Here is a 12,061-nt window from a genome sequence, read left to right on the forward strand (position 1 = left end):
AAAGGGTCAGTTCACACAAATGAGACAAAATCTGGCCATGCAGACAGTTTATTTGCCCAGATTTTGAGATATGTGTAAGATAAGATAAGATTTCTGCAGGGATCTGTTTCATTTCGGTTATAGTTAACAAAGTCAGATTCAGTTCTCAGTTCCAACACTAACATGTCTCTTATTGAACCTCTTATCTCTAGGAGCAATGTACAAAACATTTAGGTATATCTGCTATAGCTAATTAATATTATTATCTTCATGGCTAAAATGAAGCGTTTGACCTTTGAATGGTTAATGTGCTCTCTGTAAACTGGTGTCTGTAATCTGCAAAAGATTGTTTGTGAGTGTAACGACATATCACTCTCTAACACTTCATGACTGCTAGTGGAATATGTGTTTTTGTAGTTCAAAACCAGCTGATTGGTGACACTTCTCTAGAGAAATGATCCCATCACGTCAAAGACAGGAGACTTTTAAACTCATATTTTAAGTTTCTATTTTAATAGTATTTTATTGGGATCTCCATTATTTGGAGCAGGTATCTCAGGAAATAGCAATGTGTAAAAGTAAGTAGATTACACCTGATTACAAATGTTTCAGATACATTTAATTGAGATTTCATGTTGTCCGCTGCTCATCTCATTACTTGAAAAGGTAGATCTTATTGATTTTTTTATAAGTGCTATTGAACTGCAGCCCTAATTTTTCTGTAAATATAGATTGTTGAGGTCTGGTGTGTAACATTCAGGAGGATCTATTGGCAGAAATGGAATATAATATTCATAGGTATGTTTTCATTGGTGTATAATCACTTGAAAATAAGAATTGTTGTGTTTTTGTTACCTTAGAATGATTGTATCTACGGAGGGAGTGGGTGCCTTTCCACAGAGTCCACCAATCAGCCCAGAACGGACAAATGAAACACTGGCTCTTGGCTTGGCCTTTTTGCAAGTTTTGAGGCCACCATAGTTCCTCCTACACGCTTGGCACGGGAGGATGAGGCGAGGGCATTATAATCTGCAACTGCACTGCTAGATGCTACTAAATCCTACATATTGGACCTTTAATGTAATTTTTGCATTATTATGTAATTTAACACTTTGAGAGCAAAAAGTGAGATGTCATTGTATTAGCATGGTCTAGGTACTTCCCTTATAAACAGTCCCTTTTCTCCACAGACTGCTTGTTTAACTATAATGTGTACCATTAGTCAAATGCTACATCTGTGTGTTTTTTTCTATCTTGCACTGATACTTCAAATGGCATCTACAATGGCTTTGTAGTAAACTGCACCGGATGAATGGCTGCACCCATGCACTGCATATACAATACACACACTCATGTGTTCAGAAAACACACACATTTAGTTTGTGTGTATGTGTGTGTAAACAGCTGCTGGAAATGCCACAGAGAGCTGGCTTGCCTTGGGCCCTCTGCTATCGAAATGTCATGCTACATGGGGGGAAAAAGCTGTGATACCTCATCCACCCACAGCCACACACCTGCCCACCCTTCACATATCACATACACACACATGCACACTCCTGCGTGGCTATATGATAATGCCACACCAAGCCACAGACACATTCATCACGCCTGTTGTCATTTGAAACAAGCCTCATTATACTCAGAGCCTATGATTTATGATTAATATTTGCAAGGGGTGTGGCGGATCGTCAAGCCCCTCCAATCCATTGATTTCACTGAACAAGAAAAATGGAGAATGGGAAGAAGATGGGTGTATGGGTGGGGGATGATGGTGAAGCTGCAGGGGCATAGTCATGGCATAGGAAATGAGAAGAAGGAGAAGGAAAGTTAAAAGAGAGGTGTAGAGTACCATACTCCCTGTATTCCATGGTGCTGTAAATTGTCTCCGGAACTTTTCTCTGTGGCTTCATTAGTAAGTGTCTTTTCAATATTTATGGCTGTGTTAATAAAACATCAATACGAGAGGCCTTTGTGGAGAGCTGCAGGCTGTTGGTCGCTGCAGTCTCAGGCTTTTCACTGATATTTGGATGATAAAGAGAGGTTCAGGTGAGTGCTATGCAGAGTGTGAGAAGTTACTAGAGTGTGCTGACTGGGGTAGATCATGAAAAGAAGACGATGGATAGTTTTTGGACATGCACTGCCTCTTGGAAGATGGGTTTAGTTCATATCTAGAGTTGCTGAAAGCAATATTGTCGGCTATGATTGTTGGTGATTACTGATTACTGTGTGTTGAGGGTGGGTGTGTTTGGTGTGTATGTATTATTGGTTGCTATATTGGGGTTCAACCTCTGGGACTGGGGTGAACACTCAGGGTCAGCACAATCTTTCCTCCTCTTTCTATGGCACTGAAGGGACTGAAATGATTGATTTAATGATCAATTAATCTATACACCAGTTTTTTTTATTAATAATAATCTATAAAAGTCTTAAATTGCTTATCTTCTCCAACCAAATGGCCAAAGCCCAAAGATATTTAATTGACAATAAAAGAAAAAGCAGAAGGTGTGAAAATTGAATGAGCCCCTCTCTTATAACCCCTACTGAGGTGCCCTTGAGCAAGGTCACCAACCCCACATTATGGAGCTGCTCAGTGGTCAAAAAACCAGACGGTAGTTGTACTGACCAGTGTCCAGGTGTGACTATGTCCTGAAAAAGACAGCATTGCTCACAGTGAAGCAGGGACCAGTGAGTGTTTGGCATTTTTTCTTGTTAATTGACTTAAATGATTAATCACTTTTCACACCTTTTCGGTCAGTTGACTAATTGATTAATTGCTGGTCACATGCGCTCTGTGATGTACCTACATTTTCCGAATATGGATCCAAACTTAGGCCTTTTAAGGCCATGGCACACCAATCAAAAATTATCTCAAACAGACGATTACCTCCACAGTATGCATGTACTATGTATGCATAGCAATTTAATTTTACTTTTTAAAAGTGAAACTGAAAATGCAATCCTGACAGTATGGTGCGCTGTCAATTTTAAGTCTTTACCTGCGCAATATATTGTTACATTCCTACTGATCTGTCTTCTCCAGCTCACAACAAAGATGAAAAGCTCCTTTATGTTGTTTTCTTATTAACAACTGCTCAGTCCAGATTTTCTTCCAATATTTATGATATATATGATATTTCCTCCGTTTGAAGATGTCTTGCCACTTTTAAACACAATAGTACAAGGAGTATCTCTAAATTTCAGCAGATAACCTCATCACTCTCCATTTTGAGATCAGTTTTGAAGTCAACTGTTTTCTTTGGATTTGTTTGATCAGTGTGCCCTGAGCTTTCAAGCCTATCCTTGTGTGTTTTTCTCTGTCTTTACATCTTTTATCAACACGCAGTCTGTGGTCAATAAGGTGTAAATTCAGTCTGTACAGTTTTGGCTACCACATATTGCAATGTGTACAGAATTGAGATAATGTTAATACTTATTAAAGGTGTGGTCAGGCATTCAGGAGAAAGATAGTTGATTGTTCAGTCTCATTCTCCTGGGAGCATGAACGCCACCTGTTGTGCTGCGTGGCTCACTCTGAGACAATTTGTTTGCCACCAAAAGTGTTGGTATTTAGGAATGAGACTCAACAATCAACTATCTTTCTCCAGAATGACCCCACCTTTAATACTAGGTGTAAATGCAAAAGCACATGATTAGATGTTATCTAGGTATGGGATGTCCCAGTAGTTCACCTGGTAGAGTTCACACCCCATGTACTAAGGCTCCTTAAGTCTTTTCTGTGGCCCTTTGTTACAGGCCATCACCTCTCTCTCTCTTTCGCTCTTTTCGTGTCAACCTTCAGCTTTCTCTGTCCAGGTCTATCAGGTGCAAATATGGTCTTAATGTTTCTGTCTTATAGTTTTCACATCGGTATGTCCTCCCTTTCTCTGTGCTTTTAAATTATGAATTCCCCTTCAACTTTTGCCCATGTCCATATCTGCACTGTGAACAGCAAAGCACCTGGATGGTGAAAATATATCTGTATGGCAATGAAGAGGGAGGGGCTCAGCACTCAGTTGAACTCTCTATGTCCTGCATGGTTGCTCCCATCATTCCCTATCTCCTTCATCTTCCCCCTTCTTTTTCTCTCATTCTTCCTCTTTTTTTCACTCTCTCTTCCCCTTGCACGTGTTTTATTCATTCCCCTGCACCTCTCTTCCCGTAGCCTCCCCCTACCAGTCATTTCCCCATCTTCCCATTATACCTTACTACTCTCTTTCCTCTCCTACTCTCATTCGCTGCCCTCCCTCTTTGCTTTCGGAGTATTCCCACTGCTGCTCCCCTCTCTCCTCTTCTCTCTGTTCCCCCTCCTCTCATCCAGTGTGAATTGCTCTCTTAATCCTGTCAGGGTTAGGCTCTAGCTCACCCTCCCTCAACTCCACATGTCCATCCTACCACCACCTCCTCCTCCTTTACTCAGCCTGGGATGGAGCTGCCTCTCCTCTCCAGGGAGACAGGGAGGGGGAAAGTTGGTGGAGCCGGGGCCAGCGATGGGTCCTGCCCGCCTGCCTGGGACACAGCTGTGAAGAGCAGAGCTGTCTCTCCCTCTCTGTCTTTCTTTCTCTGCACATCTGGTGCGTGGGGGGACTGGGCCATGTTGTGCTGTGTTGTTTTGTCCTTGGCTCAGCAGGGTTGCCGGATTTTGGCCTGGCTACGCTGGAGTAGATTTGGATTTGAGATGCGGATCGGCTCTCTGCTGTACCCACACCAATGAGCCGGGCTCCTTTGCTGTAGTAAGCGATGGCTATTAAGCCGATAGAGTAATTATTAGCTGCAGTATTAGCGTGGGCCAAGTGCATTTTTTGGGCTGTTTCCCTCCGTAGTGTTCTTCAATGGCTGGCTCGGCAGTAGCAGGTGGAGTGTCGCACTCCTTGCATTATGTAACTCTACCCCAATTTAGATCTGACTTCAAATAAATGAAAATCAAGCTGCTGGTTGGCTCCTTTCCCCGCGGATATAAATAGCATTTTCAAATCTTATCTAGAAACAGTGTTGTAGAGGGGAGAGGCTTTGAAATGCAGCCCGACGATTAGGATCCCATTGTTCCGCTCCACACCCCCTCCATTCTCCCGGCTGCTTACAGTAAGCCTGAGGATCTGTGTGTATGTGCCTGAGTGTGTAGCCCCGCACATGTGTATGCGTTCATCTGCATCACAGTGTGATTGAGATAGTGGCTAATGGTAAGATAGCATGTGCATGTGCGTGGTGTTGTGGGTTTGAGAGTTTGTGAGTAATTGGTGTGTGTGTGTGTGTGTGTGTGTGTGTGTGTGTGTGTGTGTGTGTGTGTGTGTGTGTGTGTGTGTTGCTGCTGGGTGTGTCTTTGATGATGGATGCTGTGCTTCTGTTGCTTACCCCACTGCTCTTCTCAGAATTAACAAGGTTGCTAAGATACAGTGGGCTTATATTAGATTAGGTTATCTGCTGTTATTGCTGTTACTATATTTTACCCAGCACCGTGAAGCCTTTATTAATTTGGAAATTTACCCTGCCATGGAATGAAGATGCTGGTATTTGTGCACCACTGCTCCGCTCCGCTCCTCTCCTCTCCTCTCCTCTCCTCTCCTCTCCTCTTCTGGCTAGGAGGGGGTTGTAGTACTGAAAGCCCCCTAGTCAGATGTCTACCCTACCCCATTACAATCTGGAGGCGGGTCCATACCTCTATTCATCATTAAGCCCATTTAATCCGAGGCCTGGGGCCCAGTGTTTCCATTTGACACAGAACAAGCCAGTAAAAAAGGAGACATGAGGCAGTGATATCACTTTAGTTGAGGCTTATTGGTGTGCAGAGGTGTTGTCCCTCCCACCAGCAGATGTCAGCCCAATCCAGTGTTTGACCTCCATAGTAGCTTCTCTAGGGCTGGAGGGCCATTGGCAGTGCTGTTAGCGGATAAAGAACCAGAAACAATTGAGATGCCAAGTGGGCTGTTCAGACGAAGAAGGCGATGCTCTGCTATCCCTCCACTGGTGGATTTGCGCATTTTCCTGCACATGTGTAGATGTATTCATCAATTTTTTTGGACAAAATGAATTGAGCACATAGTCAAGATGATTAACATTTTAACTGGCAAAGCATGCTGAAACATGTTATATGCAAATTAATTTCTTGACTTCACTACTCATGTCCAAAACACACAAGACACATTTCTGTATTTTTCTTTCAAGAACAGCAGGGTATATAGTGCCATAATGATAGATAAGCACTGTCATAATTGGACGGGAAGCAGACTTTGGCACAGGCAACTCTAGGCGCTCTGTCTTGCACTGTGATTTGTAGCTCAAGTTGTGTAAAACTGCTGATCCATGGCAAGGTGTCCAAGGCTGTTGTGAGCAAAGGTAGGTTTATGTACCTGGAGTAAGATATATGTTTATGTGTGCAAATCCATACACATGTACACTGCGCATGTGAGCTGTGTGTTGGATGTGTGTGTGGGAGTGTGTGTGAGGACCTGCTATAAGGGAAAACCCGATTAGTGTGGGATCCCAGGGAGATAATGAGTGCTGACTGCTTTATGTCCTGGAAATGATTGAGTGGAACATAGCAGCAGTTTATGAATCCCCCTCTGCTAGTGGCTAACAGACTGACAGCACATAGCCTGCTAGCTACCTAAGCTTACTGTATGACAGATGGACGGCACCAAATCTAGAGTATTTGTATCAGAAAAAGACACCTTGCTACCTAAATTTCACACACAGACCAAACCTGGTCTGCCTGCTGACCCTGACAGCATCTATCCTACTTGTTAAACAGACTGTGGCTGTGTCCCAATTATGTGTTTAGACAATAAAGTGACAAAATGAAGTATACTCAAAAAGTATACATGTCAAAAAACATTCCCATACTGCAATGCACTGAAGAGGAGCTCTGAAAAGCAGTGGATGGTGGGGAAACAGCTCTGGATGATCATTTTGAAAACAAAAAAATAAGAAAAGTAATATTACATTCAAAATTAACATATCCTTTTGACGGGAAATACACCCGTCCTTCCCACCTCGATTTCACATTTATACACAACTCTCGCCCTCTAGTTCTCCTGAAGGTCTTATGGTGTTGTGAGTCAAATAGCAGTAGTAGAGGTCCTCACTCGTAACTGTGATGGAAGGTCCTGAATTGCCCATATCACAGTAAGGGTGAGCCTGCTAGATAACCTAGCTACATGTGGTGTAATTAATCATAAAGTCCTGCTGTATCATAATAAACATTCCTGGATCATAAAGTCAGACATCTCTGGTTAGGTTCTTACTGGACACCCTGTAGTGGACCCAGTTAACCAGTTTTAAAATACAATAAAAAGCTTTGAAATTAGATGAGGGCATTTGCCTCCAAATTGTGTCACATATATTTTTCCCTTTGTCTGATCTTATGATCTCTATGAAAGGACAGAAATGGGCACAATACTTAGTTATCTGTGTTACAAAACAGTACTTCTATTTGGTTGTATTGTCCACCGCCATTTGTCTTACCCCCTGAGGGCAGAGAAACAAAGCTTAACATTTTTATTTTTTTTTTATAAATACTTCTCGAATTCCTTCCTATCAAGCAATAATTCCTTCCATTCATTTTCTCTCCTTAGACATTTTTTCCTCCCTTATCAGTTCTCTTCCCTGTAGTCTCTTGATATCATCCCCAGTGTCCTGATCCCCCCCCCTGTGGTTTAGTGATTAACCCTTTAAGAGCATGCATGAGTGTTTGTGTTAGGGTGTGCATTTCTAGGTCCCATGTGTGAGTGGTGTTGCCCTGCATAATGCTTCTGAAGCTCAAGCCTCCTGCTCTCCTCCCACTGCTGTAGCCTGGGGACATCCAGGCTTCTCCACTCACACACACACACTCACAGGTAGAGGCAAATATGAGATGACAGGAGTCAATAAAGGCATAGGCACCAGAAAATAGATATTAGATTGAACAATTATTAGAATTAAAGAAATTCCCATATGGATAAATACAGTGTGGTTTAAGACATTTGTATGAGAGTATCATCAAAGGTACTACATCTCAAGCACGTAAAGCCAGTCGTCAAACTAAGTTGAAAATTGCGCTTACTTATTTTACGTACTGTTACTGTGTTTTTCTTTAATGGATTTTCATAATTTTCATTTTACTGATTAATATTATTATTAGTTATGAGTGTGTTCATTCTTGACCTTGGAAACTTTGAAAACGTAACTCCAGATCCACTTTCTGGCTTTTTCCATAACATTCAACCACACATTAATATCATTATTTAGCACACACAAATATAAGTTGATGGAGAAACGCAAAAGAAGAAACAAAAAGGTGCAGGTGCATTCTTTAGTTACAATCAATATAAGGAATGTCAGATATGAAAATGAAATGAACTGGCTTGAATTTAAATTGCATTGACAAGATGTGAGCTTCTACTTGCCTTTAAATATTTCTGCCGAATAGCAGGATGATATACTGGTAGTCTTGAGAATGAACCTGTCTCAGCTCTGACAGCTGTCTGTCTGGCCTTAGCTGTCTGTCTTCTAGTAGTTGTTCAGCCATGTAGAAGCATTGACCTTTATCTTGCTGTGTACTGTATGTCCAGTGGGGAGTAGCGCCCTCTGGGGTGGGACGAGGTCACTGAATTGTGTCTTCACTTTCGCCGTGAGAGGCTGCTCGGGGATCAGGTCTGACTCTGAACTAGTCGCAGGGTCGGGAGAAAAGCTAAGTGGACATCTGTTGTGATGATTAAATCCTTGGTTTCCCCTACATTGCGGATTTTAGGACGCACACCAGAGATGATGCAGTGCACAGCAATGTTGGGGGGAGGGGGGCAGGTGAAAGATGATGAAAGCTAAGCTGCAGATTTACCTGGAGAAAGGTGCATGGGCGGAGCTCAGGAGGTGGCTGGGAGCAGCGTCACAAATTCTTGCGCACCTTCCCCTCTCTCTCTCCTCTTCCTCCATCCTCCCTCCCTCTTCCCCCTTCTCTTCCCCTGTCTTCAGCTCTTGCACAGGATCACATTAATATTCCTTTGAAGCCTGTTTCAACTGCAGCCAGATCTCCCTCTCCCTCTCTTGCACCCTCACTCCCTCTCTCCCTCTTTTTGTTTCCCCCTTTTTCTCTCTCTCTCTCGCTCGCTTTCTTTCTTCCTTTTCCGTGCCATTGTTTTGTAGAAGGGATCGCTTTCCTACCATTTCTACTAACCAGTGCAGCAGGGAGGGGCAGTTTTATTACCTTCAGTCAGGAGTTCCCCTTGTTGCACACATGCACACACACATACACACACACACATAGAGGGGTGGTGGGTACCGATGCCTTTGACAGAGCGTGTTGATTGGTTCAGAATGGTTGCTGCCTCTTGTAGGAGAGTGGAACGGCTATTTTTAGATCAAGGGGTAGCTGGGAGAGAAAGACTGAGGAGGGCTCTGTGTGTGTGTGTGTGTGTGTGTGTGTGTGTGTGTGTGTGTGTGTGTGTGTGTGTGTGTGTGTGTGTGTGTGTGTGTGTGTGTGTGTGTGTGTGTGTGTGTGTGTGTGTGTAAGGAATACTGCAGTCTTGAAGGAAGTTCCCTCTTCACATACTACACACAAACACACACGCACACATGCACTTATGCAGCAGTGCCCCTCTAAAGCCAGGGTGGTGTGTATTCCATGTGCTTGCTCCCCTTTTTCTCTCCTCCCTCAACCTTTTTTCCTCACTATACACCCACCACCCCCAACCCCCAGCCCCCCCCGCCCGCCCTCCCGCAGTCTTTCTGTCTCTCTTGTTTCTCCCTCTCTTTCTCTCTTTCTGAGCTAGCTTGGTGTGCAAATGTCAGCACTCTCCCATTTATTTGCCAGAGCCCAGAGCAACGTCCTGCACCCTCTGTTTACCTCTGTCTCCACAGCGCTGCCCCATCGGCACTGCTTTTCTCCTCATCACCCCTCCCCCTCTTCTCTCTCAGTAAAAAAAAATCACTCCATCCTACATCTTTTCATCCCCTCTTCTCTGCCTCAATCTCACATTTTCCCCACCAGCATCCCTCCATCCTTTCCAGCTCTGGTGCATTCCTTCCCTTCACATCCCCCCTTGTCCATCCCACTTCCATTTTTTTTACACCTTTCTTGCTTCACCCATCCACTCAACCCATCCCTCCACCCCTCCTCTGCGTTCATGGATCATGGCACTTCATTGGAGTAACATCATGACATTTCCAGTCTTGTCTACAACTAGCGCATCAAGTTTTTTGGATTAAACCCACTGCACCACCACCACCACCATCACCACCCCTCATTCGTTTTTGCATCTATTTTAAGACACGAGCGTGTCCGTTCACGTTTGGCCCCGTCAAATCACAAAACACCTTGTCCCTCTCTTCATCCTCCTCGTCTGTCTCTTTCTGTCTTCTCTCACTTTGTTATTTTTTTTCCATTTTCCTCTCCCCATGTCATTGTCTTTCTCCCTGTCTCACTCTATCCGTCACTCTATCCGTCTGTGATCACCGTGATGACTCATGTGGCTCACACCTGCTCTGCAGTCGAGGGGGCCGCCGTGGAGGGGTTGGAGGCGACGAAGGTGTGGCTTCACAGAGGCTCAGTGTGATCAAAAAGTGTGCAGGGTGAAGGTGGCGGGTGGGACGTCTGTGTTCGCTTTACTCACATAGTGGCCATGTTTGATTTGCAACATAATTTGGGAGGAAATGATGCAGAAGACAATAAAGCAGATAAACCAGACATAGTTTTCATATACAGATACACCTGCCTTATTTAAGTGGAAACTGACAAGTGGGGCTGCAACAACTGAGATCATTTCTAATTTAGACATAATGTAAGAATCCTCTATGTCAGGATACATTTTCGGGGGGGATTGGGGGGCGGGGGGTTGAGTCACAGGAGTGAAATCGGGATCAAAATGTAAGAGTGAATACAGACATGTTTTCAAAACTGCACAGGACAGGATGTGTTTGGATTGGAGCATCTTGAATGTTGTTCATCTAGTTTTCATCAGCTGATCATTTGGGCGTATATAGTCAGTGAGTTGGCATTTGTGTATTTACGGTTTGGACAATGCCTATGATTTAAAATCAATTTGAGTTAGAGCTCTTAATGCATTAATTTTAGACTGCTTATAAAGTTGTGTACTAATTTCATTTTCTTCTGTCTGTCCATCCAGTGAGTGACAGCTGTTTTCGTAACCTTGCAGAGGACCGCAGTGGCGTCAACCTCAAAGATCTCGTCCATGATCCCTCCCTGTGAGTATTGGTCTTTTCATGAGAATTCATCCTACAGAAACGGCGACACGCAAACAATCCTTTATTCCAGAATTAAGTCCTTTAACTAACCTTAAATCTACCACACTATAAAATATGCACATGAGTGTGTGTGTGTGTGTGTGTGTGTGTGTGTGTGTGTGTGTGTGTGTGTGTGTGTGTGTGTGTGTGTGTGTGTGCGTGTGTGTGCGTGTGTGTGTGCGTGTGTGTGTGTGTGTGAGCTTGTATGTGGAAACTGAGCTCTTTTTGTGCAAGAGTGTAACTAAGAAACTAAAAATATCTCTTTAACACAACATGTCGGAGCTCAGTGTCACCCTATAGAGAGAAATCCCCAGCATGCATGGCAACAACAAAAGAGCTGCAGCATTTTTCTGTTTAAGGATGGCGCTTGGTAGCTGCAAGAACTCATTATTTGCTCAAAGTAGCTAAAGGAGGTGAAATCAACAATTGTTTCCCTTAGCAGGGATGTTATCAGTGACAAAAGAGTATGAAAAACACACAGGAAAACAACCATTTCCATCACAATTTAACTTGTGCTCTATTGTAATCTCCCGTAAACCACTGATTATTTTCATGGTCAAAAGTATGTGGACCAACCAGACATTACACCTTTATTCGATTGCTGAACATCTCATTCCAAACCCTGGGAATTAATACGCTGGTAAACAGCATCTGCTCTTTTGGGAAGGTTTTCCTCAAGATTTTGGAGCTTGGCTGCAGGGATTTGCTCCCATTCAGCCACATGTGTGTTAGTGAGGTTGGGTACTGATGTTGGGCGATAAGGCCTAGCTCACAGTTCCAGTTCATCCCAAGGTGGGATTTGATATGGTAGAGGTCAGGGCTCTGTGCAGGACAGTCAGGTTCTTCACTTTGTGCACTGTCATGTTAAAAC

At 43.5% G+C, this 12,061-nt stretch overlaps 1 protein-coding gene across 3 annotated transcripts in view; it reads left to right on the forward strand.

The window, feature by feature from the left end:
• The window catches only part of gphnb (gephyrin b), a 97,381-nt gene that overhangs the window by 18,565 nt on the left and 66,755 nt on the right, over nt 1–12,061 (forward strand). For all 3 annotated transcript variants that reach the window (XM_051409348.1, XM_051409349.1, XM_051409350.1), the window contains exon 2: nt 11,073–11,151. In XM_051409348.1, coding sequence (XP_051265308.1) covers nt 11,073–11,151 — 79 coding nt within the window. The remainder of the gene's footprint in view (nt 1–11,072; nt 11,152–12,061) is intronic.

Source organism: Dicentrarchus labrax, unplaced genomic scaffold (genome assembly GCF_905237075.1).
Source record: "Dicentrarchus labrax unplaced genomic scaffold, dlabrax2021, whole genome shotgun sequence".
Classification (NCBI taxonomy): Eukaryota; Metazoa; Chordata; class Actinopteri; family Moronidae; genus Dicentrarchus; species Dicentrarchus labrax.